The 27,982-nt window shown below is 42.1% G+C and overlaps 2 protein-coding genes and 3 non-coding genes across 5 annotated transcripts in view; 1 reads left to right on the top strand and 4 right to left on the bottom strand.

Annotated features, from left to right (window-relative positions):
- Positions 1–19,070, bottom strand: part of GLB1 (galactosidase beta 1) — a 71,492-nt gene extending 52,422 nt beyond the window's left edge. The window contains exon 1 of the mRNA XM_060781748.2: positions 18,988–19,070. Within this exon, the coding sequence (XP_060637731.2) occupies positions 18,988–19,047 (60 nt within the window). The 5' untranslated portion in view covers positions 19,048–19,070. The remainder of the gene's footprint in view (positions 1–18,987) is intronic.
- Positions 208–19,075, bottom strand: LOC132778589 (transmembrane protein with metallophosphoesterase domain). The gene is made up of 2 exons (XM_060781749.2): positions 18,988–19,075; positions 208–2,307 (listed from the first exon to the last, which is right to left on the bottom strand). The coding sequence occupies exon 2, from the start codon at positions 2,213–2,215 to the stop codon at positions 893–895; it is 1,323 nt and encodes a 440-aa protein (XP_060637732.2). The 5' UTR covers positions 2,216–2,307; positions 18,988–19,075; the 3' UTR covers positions 208–892.
- Positions 19,076–22,310: 3,235 nt separating this feature from the next.
- LOC137097461 (5S ribosomal RNA) lies at positions 22,311–22,429 on the bottom strand. Its single transcript, XR_010910221.1, has one exon. It is a non-coding gene; the product is annotated as a 5S ribosomal RNA (ribosomal RNA).
- Positions 22,430–25,589: 3,160 nt separating this feature from the next.
- Positions 25,590–25,708, bottom strand: LOC137097456 (5S ribosomal RNA). The gene has a single exon (XR_010910220.1). It is a non-coding gene; the product is annotated as a 5S ribosomal RNA (ribosomal RNA).
- A 915-nt stretch (positions 25,709–26,623) lies between these two features.
- LOC137097467 (5S ribosomal RNA) lies at positions 26,624–26,742 on the top strand. The gene has a single exon (XR_010910226.1). It is a non-coding gene; the product is annotated as a 5S ribosomal RNA (ribosomal RNA).
- Positions 26,743–27,982: the final 1,240 nt, after the last annotated feature.

The raw sequence follows: 27,982 nt of genomic DNA, 5'->3' as shown, positions 1-27,982 counted from the left end.
TGAATACAGTGGGAGATAATTCTGAGTAAAGACGCTTAGGATTGCATATGAATCGCATGTGCCAAACAGACAAAAGAAGGAAAGATTAACTATACACTGTTGAAAATGCAACGAGAAACAAATAAGGCAGAGTTCTCCCAGAGGTGTGGCACAAGATATACAAACAGAAGGTTGACATTCAAATCAATGGCTAGTAATGAGACAAGTTTAAATACATATATTACTTTAATGTTGACACTAAACAAGACATCTTGTTAAGTCCTACTCAAATCGATACAGCTTTATTTACACGATTAAGTTGTTTCACTAAGTGCATTGAGATTTAAGAGTGACTAACTTTAATTGGATCAGGTTTGAAAGCTGTTCTTCCCTCTTTTAAGTATGAACTTCAAGTGAAGTACTTGAGACAGAACCAACCATCTCATGATACAGTGTTGACTTCACACAGATCTTTCTAAAACAGGCTGAATGACTCCACAAAATGAAATCATTTCAAAACATGTTCAGATTCAGCCAAAATTAATGTTGGCCGCTTCCAGTATTAGGCAAAAGGATGGATAGTTTACCTGAAGCTGGGGGGAAATGACATACCTACAGAGAATGTATGTACTGTATCATTATTTTTAAAGGACAGAAAAACAGCTATTTACACGCTGCAGTACATCAATGTTTTGCTTTGGTGATTCAGAAGTGGCATAGCCCAAATAAATTAAACCAATTATCACAGTAATTCTGTACATCTCATAGATAAGAATTTGGTAAGAGAAGGAATTGTGTTTTTGCTGTTAAGTAAGATTTGTAGATTTAAATACTATTTCTTGTTCAGGAACTTTCATGGTAAATCTTTGGGATCTGACTTTCAGCCCAAGGAGAGGCACATATCCCAACGCTGTTACACTGATGAGGGAGAATGCAGAATTACCTCTGTTATTTCTGCTCTACTTCCCAATCTCATTGGGACTCCAAAGTACATGGTCCCTGCGCTGACATATATGAAAGAGCTCTGTCCAACTTTATACAAACCAACAAAGAAGGGATTCATGAAATAGACAACAATGTTCAGAGGAAATATCTGCCCTCCATGAGTGTGCCCAGATAAGATCACATTTATCTCTGGATGAGCTTGGAGAGCCTGTTTGGCAGCACGCGGCTGGTGGGCCAAAAGAACAATTGCATGATCTGTGTCACAGCCTCCTAAAGCCTTTTGTAAGTTCATCCCATGTCCAGAATAATGCATTGCATTAGCCTCTATGTCATCAACCCCTGCTAGACAAAACCAGTCAGTTTCTCTACCTTTCGGGGACATTATTTTGATGTTCTCATTGTGGAGGGGATGAACCTGGAGTGACTTCAGCAATTTAAACCAATTGTTGACATCAAAGGTGTAGTATTCATGGTTCCCAGTGACAAAGTAAGTCCCCAGTGGGGACTCAAGCTTGCCAAGAGGTTCCACAGCAGCTCCAAGGCGTTTCACCTCAGCATCAGTAAGGTCACCAATAATGACAGTGATATCTGGTTTTAAAGCTCTAACCATTGTTACTATCATTTCAAGTTTGGTCTTCCCAACAGTGGGACCTAGATGGATGTCAGAAAGTAGTACTATCTTCAGGTTGTCCATAGACAATGGCAATTTGTCAACAGGAATAGTTACTGAATTCACTGCAGGAGGTTGTGAAGCATTGAGAAGCCCAAGGAAAGTCAATGCAACTGTTATCATCACTGCTAGAGCTGGCTTAATGGCCCATTTGCCATTTTTAATAGCCATCCTTGCATCTCTTTGGACCATGATTTTATAAACCTGTTCAAGGGACCCTAGGCTGAACAGGAAGAAAATAAGGATGAAGTAGCTCCCAATGCAGGTGAAAGCAACTAAGGAAAATAAATAAGGCTCCTCTGCAACAAGAAAGAGCGATGCAAAAGAACTTGAGTGTGACAAAATCAGGAAGATCAGCACAGCTATTTTCCACAAAATGAAAAAGAATGAGTTGGTGGCTGACGATCTCTGGAACACGGTCACCAAGCTTCTCCAGATGTGAAGGGATCCTATGAACATCAGGGCATTAATAAATAATATCATCTGGAGTTGGAGCAGCCACTTCAGTCTCTTTGCCTCTATTATTTCAGTCAGGCATGTCCGTGAAATGACCATGGAGAAGAAGGCAATTCCAGCAACTCCAGCAACCTTTGCCTCGAGCGGTAATTTCTTGAAGATCATCTCTACTCTTAAATGGTCCCCGATTCGTCCTTTCTGCAAGAGCTTCAGTAGGCAATAAAGCAGCAATGGATGGAGGTCTTGATCAATTTGGCCTGTAACCAGGAACTACTATCAGCTTTGGAAAATTAAGTACATTTCTCTTCCAAGTGTGGAAACCAGACAAATGTAACCAATGACACACATCACTTAGCAATACTTTACTTTAGAATGGGAATAGTTAGCTTCTCAAAATATTGAGATCCGGATTAAATAAAAACACACACAACCAAATACAATTAAAACAAAGTATTAAACACTTTCATTTTTTCTACAAAGCCTTTTTACTCTCTAATATATGAATATCTATTGCACCATTTAAATCCACAATATCTGTACATAATCGAACCCTTAAGTGTGTCATACTGTGGGTGGCAATGTTAAGGAAATATAAAGCTTCTCAGAATTACAGAGAAATATAGCGTATTTCATCTATTCCAAGACACCAACAACTGTAAGAGGCACTTCAATTTCAGTACCAACAATACATAAGATACGCCTGCGATTCTAAGACGCACCCCATTTTTAGATATGTTTATATAGGAAACAAGCGCGTCTTAGATAGAAGAAATAGAGTAATTAATATTTCATATTCCCTGCTTCTTGTATAGGTTTACTAACTGCATTTCAAGACTTTTTCACTGCAAATCAATATGTTGTGATGGTGATAAGCATGATATCTTAAATTAAATGTCAACTATAAACTAACCAGACAACTCCTTGCAACTTGTTCTCTGGCTTTCTCTCTGTCACATACACACACACAAACACATCCGCATCCTCTACAATTTCAATAAGTAAGTACTTGATAGGATTGTTGTAAGGATTGAAATAATATGTATTTGTAAGATTTCAAAACTGAGAATGTATGCGTATTCACTAGGCTTGGTTGATCAAGGGAAAAAAAGATTCTAAACTCGTTGATGGCTCAATTTTGAAATTATTTCCAAAATTTTCTTTTTAAAAAGATCGGAAGTAATAATCATCGACCTGACGGCAAAAATGCTTAACAAGGAACAAAAAGAAATAGAACCAGACTTAGACAGAATTTACAGGATTTCGACGAACTTCTCGAAGAAAAACAAAACCCCCAGAGACACAATTGTACATTTTGCCAGGAAGAAAACTCGGGACGAAATTTTAAAAATTAACAACAATTCACCACCCTTTTACAAAGACAGCAAAGTAGTCATCATGAAAGAATTCCCTCAATCAATATTATCTAAGAGAAGAAAATACTTCTTCCTGTCAGAAGCTCTAAAAAAAGCGGGTATAAGATTTAGATGGGAAGTACCGGAAGGCATGACAGTGACGTTTAAAGAGAAAAAACACCAGATAACTAACGAAGAGAAAGCAGAAGAACTCTACGAAACTCTAAGAAAAGACCAAGGAAATTGGCCATCCGACGAGAGACTACTAGGAGGGAAACAGAAAAAGAGACGTTTCAGTTCACCAGAGTATGACAGACAACAACAAAAATACAAATCGAAAGAAACTCACTTCAAACACCTAGAAAAAGACAATGGACAAGACAAAAAAGACTATAATAAAGATAACCAAAATGGAGAAAACGATTGTATGTAAGAAACAAATAAAGATCTTTTGCAACAACATCAATGGTCTTAATTCGCCCTCCAAAAGAAAGAAACTATTCTGTAAAATTAAGAAGGGAAATTACGATCTGGTGGCCCTGCAGGAAACCCATATAGCGCAAAAACACTCATCCCATTTAATTAATAAAGATATAGGCCGGGAATTCCACTTGCTAGCAACAGAAAAGAAAAGAGGGGTCATATTGTACGCCAAAGAGAAATTATCACCGGAATGGGCGTTTAAAGATATAGAGGGAAGAGTAATTGGCATAACTATAAAACAAGGATTAAAAACTATTTTAATATGTAACCTATACGCTCCTAACGGACCTAAAACAAAATTTATCTCAGATTTAAATGATAAAATTCAAGAGACCCAATTCGACCATTTAATAATGATGGGGGACTTCAACGGAGTGCTAGATAGCAAATGTGATAAGACCAGGCGGGTAGCTAGAAACCAAAGAGAAAAAACTAATACGCTCCCTCAGAAATTCATCAGACTAAAAGAAGAGTGGGACCTGGAGGATTCCTGGCGCACTCTAAACAAGGAGAGTAGAGACTTCACCTTCTATTCGGGAAGACATAACAGCTGGTCCCGAATAGACATGATCTGGTCTTCAAAATCCATCACCACCCAAATATCAAAAATTAAAATACTCCCGAGAGATCTATCAGATCACTGCGCGCTAGAAATGACACTCAATCATAGAAAAGATTTTTTTAGGTGGCGTCTGGACGACAACCTTCTCAAAGATGAAATAGATATAAAAACCAACTCAGACCTCTTGAAAGAGTATTTTGAACTTAATGATACAGGAAACATCTCTATTGAAACCTTATGGGATGCAGGAAAAGCAGTCATGAGGGGCCACTTTATAAAACAAAAAGCCAAAAAGAACAAACTGAAAAAACAAAAGCTTGAGGACCTGAAGAAAGCACTAGAAACAGCAGAACTAAAATTCAAAAGAAATGTCGAAAATAAGAAGATAAAAAAGGAACTGGATGAACTACGGAAACAGAGAAACACCCTAGAAACCGAAGAGATGGAGAAACAACTAAAATATATAAGACAGAAAGAATTCCAACAGGCCAACAAGCCTGGAAGATGGCTGGCGCAAAAGATAAGGAAGAAAAAACAAGGTAGTCACATTGTGAAAATATCCACCAGCAAGAAAGACGTAACTACCGATAATGACATTTTACAAGAATTCAGTAACTATTATGAAGAACTATACGCCGAGAAGCAAAATAAGAAAGAGGAAATCATGACCTACCTCGGGAACCAGAAACTTGGGAAGATTTCAGACCAAGATAGAGACCACCTAAACAAGGAGATCACGGAGGTAGAGATAAGAAAAGCGATCAAAAAACAAAAGCCATCAAAAGCTCCAGGCCCAGATGGATATACGGCCACCTATTATAAGACCTTTGGTGAGGTAATCATCCCTTACTTGAAGAGAACCATGAATGAAGCTCTATCAGGAAAGTCGATCCCAGATTCTTGGAAAGAAGCCACGATAACGGTTATACATAAAGAAAATACTGACGCAGTGGGAGTGAAGAACTACAGACCCATCTCCCTACTTAACCAAGATTACAAAATATTTACATCAATATTAAGTGAGAGATTGAAGTCCTATCTATCTAAATGGATAGGCGAAGAACAAACGGGTTTCCTCCCAGGGAGATTAATGAATGAAAATATAAGAAACATCTTGGATCTAATCGAATATTATGATTACCATCATCAGAGCTGTAGAGAAATGTTTATTATAGAGTGTTTATTATACTGTATTTAAACTGTATTTAGGTTTTACATTAGTTGCTATGGCCTAACTGTGAGGGATAGGTTGCCATGGTAACACAGCCTCAGAGGAGGTGGGCGGAGTTTAAGGAATAAAAGGTTTGAAAGCGTCAGTTAATATTCAGTCCGGTGGATGAGACCCGGGGAAGAGGAGAGCCAGTTAAGGGCTCTGGGAAATAGCAGAGTCAAGAAAGGACTCTGGGAAAAGTAGTTTAGTCCGGTGGATGAGACCCGGGGAAGAGGTTAAGAGTGTTGTGAAGCTGTGAGAATTCAGTAGTTCTTAGAATTTGTGAATATTTCTTCAGCAAGAGAGCTGAAGGTGTTACCTTGTTAGATTGCTTAGGTTAAAAGAATCTAACAGAGGGGGTTTAAAGGATCGCCAGTAAGGAAAGACTGGTGATCAGTGGTTTGTTCCGAGTATAGGGCAAACAGTGTGGATATTCACAATAGGGAACTCTGAAGTAGTATAAGCACTTCACTAAAGAAGGAGTTTGTAGAATTGTAACATCAGAAGCCTGTATGTATCTCAAACCAGCCATTTTGTAACATCAAGCCTTGTGCCAAGTTCAAATTCTCAAAACTGCAACAATTACGTTCTGTTAACAATAAAACTTGTTCTCTTTATATTTCAAACCTGCCTCCTCCATTGCTTTTATGCTTGGTGCATTCCACACTACCAAAGTCACCTCACAACACAACTAAAGATAAACAGGGACATAAACCAGCGTCTCTAAACATATTGGTGGTAGTTTAATTGATATCTAAAAGAAGGTTCCTCACAGAATATTGGTGGCATTAAAGAAGATTAATGCTTCCTCATAATTTTTGTTGACAAGCGGTGGCATTAACGCTTCCTCACAAGAGCGAAGTAGCATTGGTAGCGGTTGACGCCGAGAAGGCGTTCGACAACACGAGATGGGAATTCTTCTTATTGATTTTAGAAGAAATGGATTTTGGGCATAATTTCATCAACGCCATGAAAGCAATCTACAAGGAACAACATGCCACCCTATGGATAAACGGCTGCCCTTCTAAAAGAATAAACATAGAGAAAGGCACCAGACAGGGCTGCCCACTCTCCCCTCTTATTTTCATCTTATCGCTAGAAATTTTGTTAAGAGACCTCAGATCCGATAAATCCATCCCACCATTGAGCGTCAGTAAAGATGCACTGAAATTCCGAGCCTTTGCAGACGACTTGATATGCGTCATAGAAGATCCAAGAAAACAGGCTCATAAATGGCTCTCAAAACTAGAGGCGTATGGCTCCCTAGCAGGCTTTAAGATTAACAAGGAGAAGTCCAAAATCTTAACAAAAAAATATAACAAAAGAAAACCAGGAAAAACTTCGACTTCTGACAGGCATGCCCATAACCTCAAAATTAAGATATCTAGGTATAAACATCTCGGCCAACAACTCCCAGCTCTTCAAGAACAATTACGACCCAGTCTGGAAGAAGATCAAAGAAGATCTGAATAACTGGTCCAAACTAAAAACATCTCTTCTGGGAAAAATAGCAATAATTAAAATGAATATTCTACCTCGAGTTCTCTTTCTCTTCCAAAATCTTCCGATTGTGCAAAATAAAGCTCCATTTAAGAACTGGAACAAAATAATAAGAACATTTATCTGGAGTGGGAAGAAACCCAGGATCAAGCACATACATATGGTGGATGCAACAAGGAGAGGAGGCCTAGGTCTACCGGACCTGGCCCTCTACCATGACGCATGCGCCTTGACCTGGATCAAGGATTGGATCCTCCTAGAGAAGAATAAAATACTAACGCTAGAAGGGTTCAACCTACGGAAAGGCTGGCATGCCTACCTATGGCAAGATCAAAGTAGGAAGGAAAAAAATTTTAACAATCATGCACTAAGAAGACCTCTAATGAGAACGTGGAACAAATACAAAAGAAAATTATACCCAAGACAAACACCAATGTGGCTCTCGCCATTAGAAGGGGAGCAAAGAAGGCTGTTAGGCTGGAGAACCTGGCCCACCTATAAGAATTCAACAAAGAAGAAAGAGGGCTCCCTCCAACTAAAATCGAAGGAAGAACTGGCCAAAGAGTTTCCACCGTTCTCATGGCTACATTACTTTCAGCTAAGGGAACATTTTAACAAAGATCAAAAAGATGGCTTCATGGAAAAAGACAGTTTTTGGGAAAAAGTTCTGAGGAAGGAGAAAAAAATATAACTTCAATATACAACATTCTACTGGAAAGAGAAACAGAACAAGAACAGGTGAAAGAATGTATGATAAAATGGGCGAGAAACATCCGAAGGCCAATAAGATTAGAAGAGTGGGAACAAATATGGAAGAAAAAGATCAAATACACCTACGCTATTGTACTAAAGGAGAACTGGTACAAAATGTTCCACCGTTGGTATATGATGCCCCAAAGAATAGGCCAAATGTACAAAACAGCCAACAACAAATGTTGGAAATGTGCAAACCAGGTGGGCACCTTTTTCCACCAATGGTGGTCGTGCCCCCTGGCGCAAAAATACTGGAGAAGAATTAATAAAATCTGCGAAAAGATCTTCAAAATCAAGATCAAAGATAGAGCAGAATGCTACCTACTGGGTATCTTCAAAGAAGAATGGGAACTGGGCACAAACGAAGATAAACTACTCACCTATTTAACTACGGCGGCTAGAATAGTCTACGCCAGAAAATGGAAATCCAAAGAAATCCCATCAGAGCAAGATTGGATAGATAAGATAACGGAAATCAGGGAAATGGATAGACTGACATACGCATTGAAGGAATCGAATGGTCGTCCTCTGAAGAGGACAGATTGGAACCTTTTAAATGACCTCCTCCCATATTAGAAGGAGGCCCAAATAAAGAAATCAATGAGAAGAGAGGACACTCCAAATAAGAAACAATCAAAAACACAAAGAGATAGACTACAAAACAGAAGAGTACATAAAATAAATCCAACATCGCACGCGGAGAAGGCGGACGAGGAAGTCCACCCCCCCATCCCTCTCCTGTACCACCTTATTAAAAGCCTCCCTTCCTCCCTCTCTCCCTCTCCCCTACCCCCCCTTTACCTTCCCTTCCCAACCCCAAATTCCTTTTTAAATAATGTGTATAAACCCATCCCCCTTTTCTTCCCCACCTAATGTTTTTGTATTGTAAGCTATTAAAATTTTCTCAATAAAAATATATATATATAAAAAAAAAAGATCGGAAGTACCAGGAAATACAAATCGCTTCCTTTGTTTCGTTAATAGAAGGTGCTCCTCCCTCCCTCCAGAACCATTAAAATCTCGCAGTTTCCCTTCCTTCCCTGGCAGCGAGCTTCTCTCACCTTTCCTTCCCTTCCTGGCAAGCTGTCAGTCATGCAGAAGGGAGAGGTGGGCGTGAACAAGCACAGCCCTCCTTGGAGGCCACGCCCACAGCGACCTCCAAGGAGCACTGTGCTTGGCCACGCCCACCTCTCCCTTCTGCATGACGGACAGCTTGCCAGGAAGGGAAGGAAAGGTGAGAGATTTTAGAACTAACACTTTTAAAATCTCTCACCTTTCCTTCCCTTCGATATGGCAAAAACACTTCCGGGTTGCCAAAACGCGTCGATATCGCTTCTAAAGGTATTTTATTTACGATTTCATAATGATATTAGAAATTAATGAGCTGGATCAACCAAGCCTAGTATTCACATAAGCATGACCTACGAAAGAGTAAAGATGATGCAGCTCAAACTTTAGAAGACGAAGTCAACTCAGTATCAGAAATAGGGTGTCTCTCCAGAAATTCATTGCTTAGACAACATCAGGTACAAAGAACGTTTGTAACTTCTGAGGCTTTGAAATCTAGCTCTTTTGGCCTTCGTGGTCAACAGTAAGAAAGTTTGAGAGCTTTTAATTCTGAATATCTGGAAAGCTAAAGACATCTCTCAGCCTTGGCAAGCATTCCTTCCATAAGCAGACACACTGAATTTAAAGTTACGAAAATTCTAGACAATGCTTACATAGATCTGGTGAGCAGCAGGACTCCAACTGTGTGTTAGGAGAAAGGCATTGCTGCACATGATATACTAATTCTGATTCTATGCTTCCTCTTTTTGAATTGCAAAATCTCAAGCTCAGTTCCCACCCATGATCACCACCCACATTTATAAGAACGCTGGTGTATTCACTCTGTATATCAGAAGCTTTGATTGCTTCGCTTTTCAAAGTATTTCATGCAATAATTTGGCCATTAAAGAAACAACAATCAATATACAGGCAGTCCCCAAGTTACAAACAAGATAGGTTTTGAAAAAAATGGATTGTTATGGAAACAAGGATTGGTGAAAAAGCTTCAGTGGAGACACCTTTTCCCCATGATAACTCTTTCAGGAATGAATTCCCCTTCAGAGGGGAAGTCTTCTCTTACTTCTTGTAGTCTCACCCCATTCTTAACTATGAGCTGTTTCTAAGTCAGATGTTTGTAGCTCAGGGGCTGCCTATATTATTATTATTATTATTATTATTATTATTAACTTCATTTGTATACTGCTCTTCTCATCCCTTAGGCGACTCAGAGCAGTTAACAACAACAGTTTCAATATACACAGTACAAAATCATTGGATATTTAAAAGCAATAGCAAACAATTAATTAAACATCAAATATCAATATAACAAATCCATCACGTCTCATCGATAGAATCAGAATCCAGTCTCATTATCCTTTATTCCGTGTTCCAATAATCAATTACACTGCCTAGTCGAATGCCTGTTCGAAGAGCCAGGTCTTCACTTTCCTCCGGAATGCCAATAGGAAGGGGGCCGATCGAATTTCTGTAGGAAGGGCGTTCCACAGCCAAGGGGCCACCACTGAGAAGGCCCTGTCTCTCATCCCCGCCAGGCGTGCTTGTGAAGCTGGCGGGATCGAGAACAGGGCCTCCCCAGACGATCTTAATGTCCTAACTGGTTCATAGGAGGAGATATTGGTAATGTTTAGAGCTAGTTATATTCATTGTAATCCCATTCCTACATTTTACCTAAATGTAATCATTTGCAGCATCCTTTAGAACACACTTTCCAAAAATGTGTGTTGTGTGAGTGTGTCAGTTGTAGTTTGTGCATGAGTTGTGCAAATACAAGAAATCTCATTCCAATCTTGTTGTTAAAGCTAAGGTAGGACAGCACTCTCTCTCCCATTAGATATACCATATGTAGTGAAAGCAACCAAATTAAGGAGTTGTCTATCAAGTAGATCATTCCGCAGTCTATCAAGTAGATCAAGGTCACTGTGACATTTAAATTAAAGAAATGTCTATACTACCCGCCTATGTTAATCACTGCCTGCAATATCTGCTAGCCTCTAGTAAAATAGTTACACAATACTGAATACTGAATTTTATTCAGCTGTGTGGAAAGGGCCTAAGAAAACTTTAAGAAATGCATAGAGTTGCCCTTAATTTCCCAGACCTTTTGAAGACACAGATAGGGTCTGGAGAACAAGCCCTATGAGGAGCGGCTTAAAGAGCTGGGCATGTTTAGCCTGAAGAAGAGAAGGCTGAGAGGAGAGATGACAGCCATGTATAAATATGTGAGAGGAAGTCATAGGGAGGAAGGAGCAAACTTGTTTTCTGCTTCCTTGGAGACTAGGATGCGGAACAATGGCTTCAAACTACAAGAAAGGAGATTCCATCTGAACATTAGGAAGAACTTCCTGACTGTGAGAGCTGTTCAGCAGTGAAACTCTCTGCCCCGTAGTGTTGTAGAGGCCCCTTCTTGGTAAGCTTTTAAACAGAGGTTGGATGGCTATCTGTCGGGGGTGCTTTGAATGCAATTTTCCTGTTTCTTGGCAGGGGGTTAGACTGGATGGCCCATGAGGTCTCTTCCAACTCTGATTCTATGATAATAAAGGGAATTGGCTGCTGTGAGCTTTCCAAGCTATATGGCCTTGTTGTCTCACCCCATTCTTAACTATGAGCTGTTTCTAAGTCAGATGTTTGTAGCTCGGGGACTGCCTATATTGGTAAAGTTTAGAGCTAGTTATATTCATTGTAATCCCATTCCTGCATTTTACCTAAATGTAATCATTTGCAGCATCCTTTAGAACACACTTTCCAAAAATGTGTGTGGTGTGAGTGTGTCAGTTGTAGGTTGTGCATGAGTAGTGCAAATACAAGAAATCTCATAGTATATGTGAAACATGCAATTGAAACTTGCATGCATTTTTATGCAGCAAAGGTGCCAATTAGCAACAGTAATAATTATTAGTATAAGTAAAGTATGGTTACTAAAAATGTCAAAAATCTTACAAATCATGTATTCCAAAAAATATATAAATGAAATGTTTTCATGAGATGTTTTCAAATATATAAAGGCAAGTTTTCGTGAGGTATGTTGTGTCTCCATACATCTCATGAACAATATGTCTGAGTCTGTATCTCTTCTAAGGGGTTGAGTTTAACTTCAAAGCAGATAATCTGAATTTTACATGGTATATCCGTGCCAGGCTTATCTTACCTCTGATAGACAAGCACCCAGGCCATTCAGGACAATTTGATACCTCCCTGCTACTTGCAGATACTAATTCAGCTACAACCTACAACGTTGCAAACTTTTGTGCAGCAGCATACAATATCCGTCAGGGAATTACTAGTCCCAAAAGTTAACTATGTGTCCAGTAATCTTCCCTGAATCTACAATTTGGTGATGGATCTGTGCATAGTATGTTTTTACCCTGTTTCCCCTTCCACTCCCTCACCCATATTGTGCTTCAGTAGTTATGTTTATATTTTTAATATACCAAACATACCAAGTTTGTATGAAAGTGTGACTTCTATTTCCTGTGCTGGTCAATGACCGAAATAAATGATTTGATTTGATACATGGCAGGAGTCCTAAGGCAGAGCTTTCCAAACATTTCATGTTGGTGAAACATGCCATTTTGTGAGATAATAATAATAATAATAATAATAATAATAATATAGCTTTATTTTTATACCCTGCCTCCATCTCCCCGAAGGGACTAGGGGCAGTTTACATGGGGCCAAGTCAAACACATACAGTTAAAAACATAGCACATCTATATATATATAAATGCTCTGTGCGTAATGAGTACCTTAAAAACAAAAGAACCAATTAACGAAATCACACCAAATTTGGCAACAAAACGTCTCACAACACAAGGAGTGACCATCACTCAAAACATTATGATTTTGTTATTTGGGAGTTGTAGTTGCTGGGATTTTTAGTTTACTTACAATCAAAGAGCATTCTGAACTCCACCAATGATGGAATTGAACCAAACATTCAACACAAAATTCCCATGAACAACAGAAAACACTAGAAGGGTTTGGTGGGCATTGACCTTGAGTTTGGGAGTTGTAGTTCACCTACATCCAGAGAGCACTGTGGACTCAAATAATGATGGATCTGGACCAAACTTGGCATGAATATTCCATAAGCCCAAATATGCACACAAATGGAGTTTGGAGGAAATAGACCTTGACATTTGGGATTTGTAGTTACTGGGATTTATAGTTCACCAGCAATCAAAGAGCATTCTGAACTCCACCAACGACAGAATTGGGGCAAACGTCCCACACAGAACCTCAGTGACCAACAGAAAACACTTAAGGCCATCCAGTCCAACTCCCTTCACCAGGGCAAGAAAACGTAATCAAAGACCTACTGACAAACAGCCATCCAGCCATAGATATAGATTGATAGATATGATTCCCACACACACAGATATAGTATCATAGATTTGAAAGGGACCCCTAAAGAAGGACAATAATATGTTGTATGTTCCAGAGTAGGCTAACCAGACAATCTCTACATCAACACTGACAAAGAAACAACAAGAAATACTGTTTTCCCACAAGCAGAAAGACATTCCGTATATTAGAAACCAACTTTCTCATTACTTTATTTTCCAGATCACCAGATTGGGCCACAGCAACGTGTGGCAGGAGACTGCTAGTGGAATCATAAAATTGGAAGAGACCACAAGGTCCATCTAGTCCAGGAATAACAACAACAACAACAACATGCACTGGCAGATTATGTGAAAGGGTTCTGATGTGCAAACAAGTTAGAAAATAGGCTGGCCAATAAGGTGCATCATATAGCAACTGCTCTATCCGTACGTTGTTCCATCACACACACACACACACACCCATGACACATGAAGTATTTCTGGTTGTTGCTTATGATACTTGTCTTACTATTGTTATAATGTTGTTTTATATTTTATGTGCTATGTTTTTAACTGTATGTGTTTGGCTTGGCCCCATGTAAGCTGCCCCGAGTCCCTTCGGGAAGATGGAGGCAGGGTACACAAATAAATCTATATTATTATTATTATTATTATTATTATTGTTGTTGTTGTCTCACAAAATGGCATGTTTCACCAACATGAAATGTTTGGAAAGCTCTGCCTTAGGACTCCTTCTACACTGTCATGTAAAATTCTGATTATCTGCTTTGAACTACATTATCTAGCAGTGCAGACTCATATAATCCAGTTCAAAGCAGGCAATGTAGATTATCTGATATAATAATCTGAATTATATAGCAGCATAGAAGGGCCCTTAGAATCAGACATAATTACCATATATCTTTCATTACCGCAAGCATCACACACCACTTTATCATATTAATAAAGCGAGATCATTGTTAATTCCAATCTTGTTGTTAAAGATAAGGTAGGACCAGGGGCGGCTCAACCATTACACAAAGTAAGCCTTTGCTGTATAGTTGATTTTGCCCAGGGGCGCTCTTGAGGCGCTCTTGGGGGAAAATAGACCTTGACATATGCGAGTTGTAGTTACTGGGATGTATAGTTCACCTACAATCAAAGAGCATTCTGAACTCCACCAATGATGGAACTGAACCAAATATGGCACACACAACTCCCACGACGAACAGAAAATATATATCAGTAATTGGTTGGGGGGGGGGGGGCAAAATACTGTTTGCTTACCGTTGAAAATTACCTAGGGACGCCTCTGGGTAGGACAGCACTCTCTCTCCCATTAGATATACCGTATGTAGTGAAAGCAACCAAATTAAAGTGTTGTCTATCAAGTAGATCATTTCGCAGTCTATCAAATAGATCAAGGTCGCTGTGACATTTAAAGAAATGTCTATACTACCCGCCTATGTTAATCACTACTTGCAATATCTGCTAGCCTCTAGTAAAATAGTTACACAATATTGAATATAAAGAGATGCAAACTCTGTATCAAATGCCTCTGAATGAGTGACAGCTTCCACTTTCTGCTGCCTCAACCATCACAAGTGTATGGTAATATCCAAGAATATGGCTTCACCACATAAATATAATGCTTGGCCTCAAACATCCTGACTTTCATCTGTGAACTGTTTGTGGCTAAGCAGGATCAGACTTAGTTAGTACTTTGATGGGAGACTGTCAATGAATACAGATCCTGTAGGTTGTTTTAAGATGCACCTACATTGTAGAATCAATGCAGTCGGATACCACTTTGACTACCATGGCTCAATGCTAAGGAGATTTGTAGTCTGGTGAAGCACCAGCGCTTTGGAGCAGAGAAGTGTAACAGCCTTGTAAAACCACAACTCCCACAATTCCATAGCATTGAGCCCTGTCAGTTGAAGTAGTATCACGGTGCATTAATTTTACCATGGAGATGGACCCTCTGAAGGAGATAATGGCACACAGCCTCTTGAGTATTGCTTGGCTAAAGCAGTATCTACACTGATGATCTGAATCAGTTTTAAACTAGCATTGAAGAGAGTGAGTTCGTCATGCAAATAATGACACAGGAAATTACAGAACCAATTTGAGGCCCAGACAGTGATTGCACAAATCACAGAGAACTGGTGTGCACTAAGGGTATTCTTTCGCACGCTTTGGTGGGAGTTTGTCCTTTATCCATTGCATTAAATGGTCAATGGGCCTAAGGGCACTTCCATACAGCCATATAACCCAGAATATCAAGGCAGATAATCCCCAATATCTGTTTTGAACTGGGTTTTGTTTTTGTTTTTTGTTGTTGTTGTTTTGACAACAACTTGAGAAACTGCAAGTCATTTCTGGTATGAGAGAATTGGCTGTCTGCAAGGACATTGCCCATGGGACAATGGGAGGCTTCCCTCATGTCCCCGCATGAGAAGCTGGAGCTGACAGAGGGAGCTCTCCGCGCTCTCCCCAGATTTGAACCTGCGACCTGTGGGTCTTCAGTCCTGCCGGCAAAGGGGTTTAACCCTCTGCGCCACTGAGTCCACACTGCCATATATCCCAGTTCAAAGCAAATAATGTGTGATTTTATTTCAACTGTGTGGAAAATGTCTAAGAAAACTTTAAGAAATGCATAGGGTTGCCCTTATCTTCACAGACCTTTTGAAGACACAGATAGGGTCTGGAGAACAAGACCTATGAGGAGCGGCTTAAAGAGCTGGGCGTGTTTAGCCTGAAGAAGAGAAGGCTGAGAGGAGGCATGACAGCCATGTATAAATATGTGAGAGGAAGTCATAGGGAGGAAGGAGAAAACTTGTTTTCTGCTTCCCTGGAGACTAGGACACAGAACAATGGCTTCAAACTACAAAAAAGGAGATTCTATCTGAACATTAGGAAGAACTTCCTGATTGTGAGAGCCGTACAGCAGTGGAACTCTCTGCCCCGGAGTGTGGTTGAGACTCCTTCTTTGGAAGCTATTAAACAGAGGCTGGAGGGCCATCTGTCAGGGGTGCTTTGAATGCAATTTTCCTGCTTCTTGGCAGGGGGTTAGACTGGATGACCATTGAGGTCTCTTCCAACTCTGATTCTATCATTTTATGATATTAAATGGAATTGGTTAATGTGAGTTTTCCAGGCTATATGACCATGTTCCAGAAGCATTCTCTCCTGACGTTTCTCCCACATCTATGGCAGGCATTCTCAAAAGTTGTCGGGTCTGTTAGAAACTAGGCAAGTGGGTTTATTATATATCTGTGGAATGTTCCGGGTGGGAGAAAGAATTCTTGTCTGCCTGAGGAAAGTGTGAATGTTGCAATTGGCTACCTTGATTATAACTGAATAGCCTTGCAGCTTCAATGCCTGGCTGCTTCCTGCCTCCCAACAAATGATTCCCCCAGGCAGGAAGCAGCCAGGCGTTGAAGTTTCAAGGCTATTCAATGCTAATCAAGCTAGCCAACTGCAACATTCACACTTGCCTCAAATAGACAAGAGTTCTTTCTCCCACCCTGGACATTTCACAGATATATAAACCTCATTACCTCATTTCCTACAGACCTCACAACCATTGAGGATGCCTGCCATAGATGTGGGAGAAACATCAGGAGAGAATGCTTCTGGAACATGGCCATACAGCTTGGAAAACGCACAGCAAGCCAGTGATTCTGGCCATGAAAACCTTTAACAACACATTAAAGAACCATATAATGCACTTCAATGCCAGGCAAACTGCATTATATATGGTCAGTATAGAAGTAGCATTAGCAAAGCAAACTTGACTTTTGAGCACTTCCTAAAAACCAAGATGCAAAACAAAACAAAAAGCAGGAAGGGGAAGGAAAAAGGGGAAACACACTCCTATGGTGCTGCCCTTTGTGTCCAGCCACATGACCCTCATTCTCCCACATGACACGTGTCTTTTGGGGCACATGAGGATGCACAGAAACAAGGATAGCCGTGTGTGGCGTTGTCTAACCTCCCATTACGAAGCTTTCTTCAAAAGTCTCTCAGCAGCTTAGACTCCAAATCAAGCATGGGCCAAATTGGGCACTCCAGGTGTTTTGGACTCCAACTCCCACCATTCCTAACAGCCTCAGGCCCTTTCCTATTCCCCCTCAGCTGCTTAAGCGGCTGAGGGGGAAAAGGAAGGGCCTGAGGCTGTTAGGAATGGTGAGAGTTGGAGTCCAAAACACTTGAAGGGTCCAAGTTGGCCCCTGCCTGCTCTAATTACTTCCCTATAACGCGCCACGTCTACACGGTGGAATTAATGCACTTTGACACCACTTTGATCGCCATGACTGGGTGCCATGGGGAGTTTGAGGAGACACCAGCACTCATGGCAGAGAGGGTAACAAGACCTTGCAAAGCCGCAATTCGTGCGATTCCATTGCACTTGCTAGTAGTATCAAACTGCGTCAATTCGACTGTGTAGATCAGTGTTTCTCAACCTGGGGGGAGCAAGGAGGTGTCAGAGGGGTCGCCAAAGACCATCAGAAAACACAGTATTTTTCTGTTGTTTGTGGGGGTTCTGCGTGGGAAGCTTGGCCCAATTTTCTCATTGGTGGGGTTCAGAATGCTCTGTGATTGTAGGCGAACTATAAATCCCAGCAACTACAACTCCCAAATGTCAAGCTCTATTTCCCCCAAATTCCACCACTGTCCACATTTGGTCATATTGAGTATTTGTGCCAATATTTGGTCCAGATCCATAATTGTTTGAGCCCACAGTGCTCTCTGGAGATTGGTGAACTATAACTCCCAAACTCAATGTCAATGCCCATTGAACCCTTCCAGTATTTTCTGTAGGTCATATACACAGAAAATACTGGAGGTTGGTTCAATTCCATCATTGGTGGAATTGGTTCAATTCCAAGGTTGGTTCAATTCCATCATTGGTGGAATTCAGAATGCTCTGTGATTGTATGTGAACTACAAATCCCAGCAACTACAACTCCCAAATGTCAAGCTCTACTTTCCCCCAAATTCCACCACTGTCCACATTTGGTCATATTGAGTATTTGTGCCAATATCTGATCCAGATCCGTAACTGTTTGAGCCCACAGTGCTCTCTGGAGATTGGTGAACTATAACTCCCAAACTCAAGGTCAATGCCCACTGAACCCTTCCAGTATTTTCTGTAGGTCATGTGTGCCAAGGTTGGTTCAATTCCATCATTGGTGGAGTTCAGAATGCACTTTGATTATAGACAAACTATAAATCCCAGAAACTACAACTCCCAAGTGACAAAATCAATCTCCCGAACCTCACGTATCGAGTATTTGGTCCCATGTAAGCCACTCCGAGTCCCCATCGGGGAGATGGTAGTGGGGTAGAAATAAAGTTTATTTATTTATTTATTTATTATTATTATTAGTGCCCAGTTTGGTCCAGTGAATGAAAATACATTCTGCATGTCTGATATGTAGATTACAATACAGAACAGTAGCCAAATTACAGTGATAAGGTAGCAATGAAAGTAATGTTATGGTTGGGGGTCACCCCAACATGAGGAACTGGATTAAGGGGTGGCAGCACTAGGAAGGTTGAGAAACACTGGTGGAGATGCAGCCTGGGCATCTCCTTCTTTGCTGGGATTGGAAAGGGAGGGAATCAAACAGAAATAAGGCTCAGTCGTGGGAGAAAGGAGGGACGGCAAAGCGACTTACAGAAGATGATGATGATGCCAAAGCCGGGCAAAGGAGAGGGAGCAGGAAGAGGGCGAACATCTCAAGGCGGCTGGAAAGGAAACTAGAAGCCGCTTTCTCTTTGGGAGAGCTAGCCCACGCCTCAGCCGCATGACTCGGGAGTCAGCTGACCCGAGTGGGAAGGAGGGGAGCCTCCCTCCCACGCCATTGGGCGCCCTCTCCCCTCCTTGGAGGAGGCCAAGAGGAAGTACAGGCTATCCTTTCCCCACCTGATACTCCACTCCATGAGCTGTCTCTGCCGGCAGGGACATTCAACAGAAGAGGGCAGGAGACTCAGTCTGGGGCTTGTTGCAAATGAAGAAAATGTTACATTTTTAACCCGAGAGAAGAGTTCTTTAGGAAATTCTAGATCTTCCAGCACAACTCTATGGCCAATGTAAACTGGAAGTGAACACAAAATCTACCTTCTATCTATATAAATAAAAATATAATGTTAGTTCATGCTACCATCAGAACTCAAAAACCACTGGGGGAATTGACACCAAATTTGGACACAAGACACCCAACAGTCCAATTTATGTCCTCCACTCAAAAAAATTGATTTTGTCTTTTGGGAATTGTTGTTGCTGAGATTTATAGTTTACCTACAATCAAAGAGCATTCTGAACTCCACCAATGAAGGAATTGGGCCAAACTTAGCACACAGGGCTCCCATGACCAACAGAAAAAACTGGAAGGGTTTGATGGACATTGACCTTGAGTTTGGGACTTATAGTTCACCCACATCCAGAGAGCACTGTGGACTCAAACAATGATGGATCTGGACCAAACTTGGCATGAATATTCCGTATGCCCAAATATGAATACAGATGGAGTTTAAGGGAAATAGACCTTGACATTTGGGAGCTGTAGTTGCTGGGATTTATAGTTCACCTACAATCAAAGAGCATTCTGAACTCCACCAATGATGGAATTCAACCAAACATGGCATACAGGACTTCCATGACCTACAGAACACACTGGAAGGGTTTGGTGGGCATTGACCTTGCGTTTGGGAGTTGTAGTTCACCTACATCCAGAGAGCACTGTGGACTCAATGATGGATTTGGACCAAACTTGACACAAAAATTCCATATGCCCAAATATGAACACAGATGGAGTTTGGAGGAAATAGACCTTGACATTTGGGATTTGTAGTTACTGGGATTTATAGTTCACTACAATTAAAGAGCATTCTGAAACCCACAAACGACAGAAATTGGGCAAACTTCCCACACAGAACCCCAATGACCAACAGAAAATACTTAAGGCCATCCAGTCCAACTCTCTTCACCAGGGCAAGAAAACGTAATCAAAGCCCTCCTGACAAAGAACCATCCAGTCATAAATATAGATAGATAGATATGATTCTCACACACACACACACAGATATAGTATCATAGATTTGGTTTCTCATATATGTAATTTCTTTATGCTTGTTGTGGGTAAACAGTATTTCTTGTTGTTTCTTTGTCAGTGTTGATGTGGAGATTGTCTGTTTTGCCTACTCTAGTACATGCAACATATAATTGTCCTCCTTTAGGGGTCCCTCCTCAAATCTATGATACCATATGTCATATACATGTGTGTGTGAATCATATCTATCTGTCTATATCTATCTATGGCTAGATAGCTGTTTGTCAGGAGGGCTTTGGTTATGTTTTCTCGCCCTTGTGAAGGGAGATGGACTGGATGGACTATAGGCAGCATTTCTCAACCTGGGAGTTGGGTCCCTTGCAGAGGTCTTAAGGTGTGTCAGAGGGGTCACCAAAACTATCAGAAAACACATTATTTTCTGTTGGTTATGGGGGTTCTGTGTGGAAAGTTTGGTTCAATTCTATTACTGATTGTTGGTGAACTATAAATCCCAGCAACTACAACTCCCAAATGTCAAGGTCTATTTTCCCCAAACTCCTTCTGTGTTCATATTTGGGCATATGGAGTATTAGTGCCAAGTTTGGTCCAGATCAATCATTGTTTGTGTCAACAGTGTTCTCTGGGTATAGGTAAACTATAACTCTAAAACTCAAGGTCAATGCCCACCAAACCCTTCTACTGTTTTCTGTTGGCTTTGGAAGTCCTGTGTGCCAAGGTTAGTGCAATTCCATCATTGGTGGAGTTCAGAATGCTCTTTGATTGTAGGTGAAGTATAAATCCCAGCAACTACAACTCCCAAATGACAAAATCCATTTTTGAGTGATGGTCACTCCTTGGGTTAGTAGGTATCTTTTGTCCAAATTTGGTGGCAATTCGTCCAGTGGTTTTTAAGTTATGTTAATCCCACAAACAAACATTACATTTTTATTTATATAGATGCTCTGTTCACTTTGAGTGACATCATAACTCTTAGTATTTACCGATTCAATCAATGAATCTGCAAATGCCTGATTCCAAAGCCAGGATTTCAGTTTCTTGCTGAAGGTCAGGAGGGAGGGGACAGACCTAACCTCATTGGGGAGAGAGTTCCATAGCCGGGGGGCCACAGCAGAGAAGGCCCTGTCTCTCGTCCCCACCAAGCATGACTGCAAAGGTGGTGGGACATAGAGCAGGGCCTCTCCGGAAGATCTTAAAGTCCTTGATGGTTTATAGGGGAAGATACGTTCAGACAGGTAAACTGGGTCGGAACTGTGTAGGTTTTATAGGTTAAAACCAGCACTTTGAATTGTGCTCAGAAGTTAATCGGCAGCCAGTGGAGCCGGTGTAACAGGGGAGTTGTGCCTTTACCCAACCTGGCTGCCAAGCGTTGGGCTAGTTGGAGCTTCAAGGCAGTCTTCAGCGGCAACTCCACGTAGAGTGCATTGCAGTAATCTATCCGGGATGTAACCAGAGCGTGGACCACTGTGGCCAAGTCAGACTTCCCAAGATACTGGTGCAGCTGGCACATAAGTTTTAACTGTGCAAAAGCTCCCCTGGCCACAGCCGAAACCTGGGGTTCCAGGCTCAGCGATGAGTCCAGGATCACTCCCAAGCTGCGACCCTAGGAAGGCAAAGCAGCCCAACAGGAGACCCAAGGGGCACCTCTCCCTTGAGCCCAGACACTTTGGTTTTGCAGTCACATCCCTCCAAACTACCCTTGTTACTGCAGGCACATTCCTCAGACGTTTCTTTGAAATTTCACCAAAGCCAAGATCATTTTGCCTGCCCAGAGTTGGCATGAACCTGCAGAAAGTTTGAACCCTGTGGTACTCTATGGGATATTGGCATGAGTTGGGTTTCTCTTTTGTTCTGCTTTAAATAAAATGTGAGTCTTTTGGGACGTGTTGCTGTAATGCAAGTGTAAAGGATGAAAATTAGGCCAAAAAAAATGCCTACAGCACCCGGTATTCCCAGGCGGTCTCCCATCCAAGTACTAACCAGGCCCGACCCTGCTTAGCTTCCGAGATCAGACGAGATCGGGCGTGTTCAGGGTGGTATGGCCGTAGGCAGACGCTAAGCTTCCTTTTCCCCTCTTCAATCCCAGGCTGCTCCGTCACCGTGATGCAAGACAATGTTTCCTATTGGTTACTGTCACCAAAGCCCGCCCTCCTCAGAAACAATCCCTACAAGCCTACAGGCAGCCCAACCTATCTGTCTCCATTCTTTTGGCTTAGGCCCTCCCACCTCCCTGCCCTTTCCATCACTCAGGCCTTTCAAACTCAACACTCAGCTACTGCTTTGCATTCAAGCTCTGCCTCTCCCAGGCTGCCTGCGCATGCGTGGTAAGGAAGAAATAGCCAATCACTGGGATGAGTTTTCCGGGCTGTGTGGCCATGCTCCAGAAACATTATCTCCTGACGTTTCTCCCACATCTAAGGCAGGAATCATCAGAGGTCGGGAGGTATATTGGAAACTAGGCAAATTATGTTTATATATCTCTGGAATGTGCCGGGTGGGAGAAAGAACTCTTGTCTGTTGGAAGCAAGTGTGAATGTTGTAATTAACCATCTTGATTAGCATTTGGTGGTCTTACAGCTTCCAGTCGTGGCAGATTGCACCCTGGGGGAATCCTTTTTTGGAGGTGTTAGCTGGCCCTGATTGTTTCATGTCTGGAATTCCCTTGTTTTCTGAGTGTTCTCTATTTACTCTCCTGTTTTAGATGGGTTTTTTTAAAAAAAACTGGTAGACAGATTTCTTTTTCATTTTCATGGTTTCTTCCTTTTTGTGGAAATTGTCCACATGCTTGTGGATTTCAATGGCTTCTTTGTGTAGTCTGACATGGGGATTGTTAGAATGGTCCAGCATTTCTGTGTTCTAGTATAGTATGCCGTGTCCAAGTTGGTTCAAGTGTTTTACTATGGCTGACTTCTCTGGTTGAGTTGACCATCAAATACTAATCAGGTGATTAATTACACCATTCACATTTGCCTCCAACAGACAGGAGTTCTTTCTCCCACGCGGGACCTTTCACGGATATATAAACCTCCCTTGCCTTGTTTCCAATATACTGTACCTCACAATCTCTTGAGGATGCCTGCCATAGATGTGGATGAAATATCAGGAGAGAATGCTTCTGGAATATGGCCATGCAGCCCGGAAAACTCACAGCAACCCAGTGATTCAGGCCATGAAAGCCTTTGGCAACACAATAGTCAATCAGGCAGAATTGTGGGGCTTGTAGTTTAGTGAGGCCCAGGACCTCTCTGCTGAGCATTTAAAGGCATCTCCCTGAGCTACAAACCCTAGAAATCTGCAGAAGGCGGCCACAGGATTTCAAAGGGGAGGCATTCTTCTCTTTGCTCACTCTTTAAGCTCCATTGTGAGAAGGTCTGTGACTCGTGGGAAAAAGGTCACAGCACCCAGTTGTCCTAGGCGGTCTCCCATCCAAACACTAACCCAGAGCATCCCTGCTTAGCAACTCATCAGATAAGATGGAGGTCATTCAAGCTGGTTTCATAGCAGCCCCTGAACTCCTGGCATTAGAAACACTGTTCTAGAGAATCACAGGCTCGATGGACATGCCCTGCTTTTTCCAAGAGGCTTTTCTGATCAGACTCCACTTGGTGTTCCTTGGGTGGTGAGTCCACAAGGGCCAAGGTTGCCCTTCTCCCTCTCTTTCGCTCCAAGGAACCAACAACGGGTGCATTTCCTGGCCCTTCTTCCTCCAGTGTCCCCTGGCATGGCTTTTTGTCAGGAACAGAAAAGACTGAGGGCTGCCAGAATACGCGAGCTGTTTACTCATGAGTTTCATACACAAAAACATTACAATGCTGCATATCAAAGTATCTTCAGGCTGATTTGTATATAAAGTGCATATGAAATACAGTTGACTGAGGGAAATCTCAAACCATCAATTAAAAAAAGCCAAAGAAATAATACCTTAAATATTGTCTTTTATAGAACTACATTTTAATATGTGTGGTTTTCGGATTTTTGCAATATTTGTGTGTTTGGCTGCTGTGTGATCTGTGTCAAGCAGCAACGAGGGGTGGATGAAAAATAAAATAACTGTTGTTATTATTATTATTATTATTATTTGATGCATTTATTAACCGCCGCTCTCAGCCCTAGAGCGACTCGCGGCGGTGTACAACATATAAAAACAATTTACAATAAGCTACAACGACAAAAACCAACATATCACTAATACACAATCATCTAATTACACTAAGATAATCCGCTCCGTCTTATCATAGAATCATAACCAGTCTCGTAGTCCATATTCCGTTCCAGTTGTCATTTCCAGTTACTGTAGCAATTACTGTAGCACTCAGTTGAATGCCTTCTCGAATAGCCATGTCTTCAGGCTCTTGCGGAAGGACATAAGGGAGGGCGCCTGTCTGATGTCAACAGGGAGGGTGTTCCACAGCCGGGGGGCCACCACCGAGAAGGCCCTTTCTCTCGTCCCCGCCAGACGGGCCTGTGAAGCAGGCGGGATTGAGAGCAGGGCCTCCCCAGACGATCTCAAGGTCCTCGTGGGCTCATAGGCCGAGATGCGGTCCGAAAGGTATTTTGGGCCGGAACCGTTTAGGGTTTTGTAGATAGCACCAGCACCTTAAATTGGGCCCGGTAGCAGATCGGCAGCCAGTGGAGCTGGAATTATAATGATTTTTATAATAAAAAATGAGTTTTTCACAAAACAGCAAAACCAAGATACCTTAAGATGGTCTTTATTTGCTCTAAATCACTGTATTTCAATATTAATGTCAAGCCAATACAGACTTTATGATAAACTGTTAGTATGGGGTTAGGCAACAGTTCTGCTTGCTTTTAATAGGAACTCTCAGCCAGTCTGAAGTTACATTTACCGGTATCTAGCAACCCCCATGGTGAACTGAGGATCTGCTATAAACATGTATTTTGTGCTGAAACTCTGGTCCCAGGTGTCGCATTATGACCATATTCATGTTATTTCACATTCCAAAAAAAACCCAAACAATCCCCAAATCCCAAACACTTTTGATCCCAGGCCTTTGAGACAAGGGATATTCAACCTGCCTTTGGATTCTTATGTTTCCAGTAAAGCTCCCCTTTAGGGAAGCCTGAGAGGTTGTGGATTTTGGGATCCTCTCTGATGAAAAAAATTGCTGTTGTGTCAAAAGCAACACACGATAATATGTCTTCCTCCTTCTGGAACATAAAAAAAGGAAAGGGGGAAAGGAAAAAAATGCCTACAGCACCCGGTATTCCCAGGCGGTCTCCCATCCAAGTACTAACCAGGCCCGACCCTGCTTAGCTTCCGAGATCAGACGAGATCGGGCGTGTTCAGGGTGGTATGGCCGTAGGCAGACGCCAAGCTTCCTTTCCCCCTCTTCAATCCCAGGCAGCTCCGCCAGTCCCGTGCACAACAGCACCACCTGGTGGCCATTCCGATTACTGTTCTTCAGTCCAGGAATAGGCAGCAGTGTGCAAAGCTTGCAAGCCACCCCACAGGACGGACAGGGAATCCCCACGCTAGGCAGAAGCTGCAAACCCAGTAACCCACGTCCTCACATCCTTAGAAAAAGGGGAGATTTCCTGAGAACAAGGCAATCCCAATACAGGTTGGCTATCCCTTAACTCAAGGACGTGGGACCAAAAGGGGTTGGGATTTGGGATTGCTTTGATTGCCTACGTGGGCACAATAAGATTCACATCTAAACACAGCCTTCGCTTATATGCCACAGGCACCTTATCCAGCTCTCTTGAAGGTAATGTGATAGGCAACCCTTTTCCTAATGAGGAGGAGCAAACTCTGGAATCCGCAGTTGGAGTCTTGCGGCTTCCCTCTCGTGTGTTCCCTGGTTGGCTCTTTGGTTGCCTTGCATCTCCAAAGGTTCGCAAGGCCCCCGAGTGGGAGGCTTCCAAGCCAAGCAGGACGTCCAGTCCGGTGTCTCCTGCCCTTCCACGCGTGTGCACGCAGACTGGGAGGGGTGGGGCTTGAATGGCAAGCTGTAGCTGAGGGCTGAGTGTGGAAGGCCTGGACCTTATGAAAGAAGGGGTGGCGGGAGCGAAAGCGGGTGTGGAGGCAGAGAGGTTGAGCGAGCTGATTGGCTGTGTCTTCTGCGAAGTTTGCCCTTCCTTCCTTCTTCCTTTCCTTGTTTTGTCTGTGAGAGTGAGGAGAAGGCGGGCCTTGGTGTGAGTGGCCACCAGGTGGTGCTGTTGTGCACGGGACTGGCCGAGCCGATTGCGATTGAAGAGGCGAAAAGAAAGATTGCCGTCTACCTACGGCCATACCACCCTGAACACGCCCGATCTCGTCTGATCTCGGAAGCTAAGCAGGGTCGGGCCTGGTTAGTACTTGGATGGGAGACCGCCTGGGAATACCGGGTGCTGTAGGCTTTTCTTTTCTTCTTTGGCTCATTTTCATTCTTTACATCTGCATTATAGCAATCCGTCCCAAAGGACTCACATTTTATTTAAAGCAAAACAAGTTACAGGCTTTGTTTTTTCTGCACTTTTCCAATGTTTACATCTACTGCTCCAAAAGGAGTCACATATCATTTCAAATAAGAACAAACAAAAAATCCAACTTATCAGGATGTTGTGTCTCTGTCAGGGTATCAAAAAATTAAACATTCAGTTGATTCAGTGGTTATCTTTTGTGTGTTGCTAGCTAACGCCTTCCAACAAAGGATTGCCCCTGGCAGCAACCAGCCAAGGTGTCCAATTGCAATATTCACACTTGCTGAAAGCAGACAAGAGTTCTTTCTCCCACCCTGGGCATTCCACAAATATAAACCTCACTTGCTTAGTTTCCAACAGACCCCTGAATCTACTGAATGTTTAGATATGCAGATGATACCACTTTGATGGCTGAAAGCGAGGAGGAACTGAGGAGCCTTCTAATCAAGGTGAAAGAAGAAAGTGCAAAAGCTGGGTTGCAGCTAAACATAAAAAAACCTCAAGATTATGGCAACAAGACTGATTGATAACTGGGAAATAGAGGGAGAAAACGTGGAGGCAGTGACAGACTTTCTAGGTGCAAAGATTACTGCAGACGCAGACTGCAGCCAGGAAATCAGAAGATGCTTACTTCTTAGGAGGAGAGCAATGTCCAATCTCAATAAAATAGTGAAGCGTAGAGACATCACACTGGCAACGAAGATCCCGCATACTTAAAGCAATGGTATTCCCCATAGTCACCTACAGATGTGAGAGCTGGATCTTAGGGAAGGCTGAGCGAAGGAAGAGAGATGCTTTTGAACTGTGGTGTTGGAGGAAAGTTCTGAGAGTGCCTTGGACCGCGAGGAGATCCAACCAGTCCATTCTTCAGGAAATAAAGCCCAACTGCTCATTGGAGGGAAGGATAGTAGAGACAAAGTAGAAGTACTTTGGCCACATCATTTTGAGACAGGAAAGCTTGGAGAAGAGAATGATGCTGGGGAAAATGGAAGGAAAAAGGAAGAGGGGCCAACCAAGGACAGGATGGATGGAAGGCATCCTTGAAGTGACTGGCTTGACTCTGAAGAAGCTGGGGGTGGCGACTGAACAAATAAACAACAAACTATTGAATGTTTAATTTTTGTTCCCTTGCCCTAGATGAATGCAACTTCCTTATGAGTTCGATATTTTGTTTATT

This window comes from Anolis sagrei, chromosome 6 (assembly GCF_037176765.1).
Source record: "Anolis sagrei isolate rAnoSag1 chromosome 6, rAnoSag1.mat, whole genome shotgun sequence".
Taxonomy (NCBI): domain Eukaryota; kingdom Metazoa; phylum Chordata; class Lepidosauria; order Squamata; family Dactyloidae; genus Anolis; species Anolis sagrei.
Note: the sequence above shows the minus strand (reverse complement) of the source record. Positions and strands in the feature narration are given on the sequence as shown.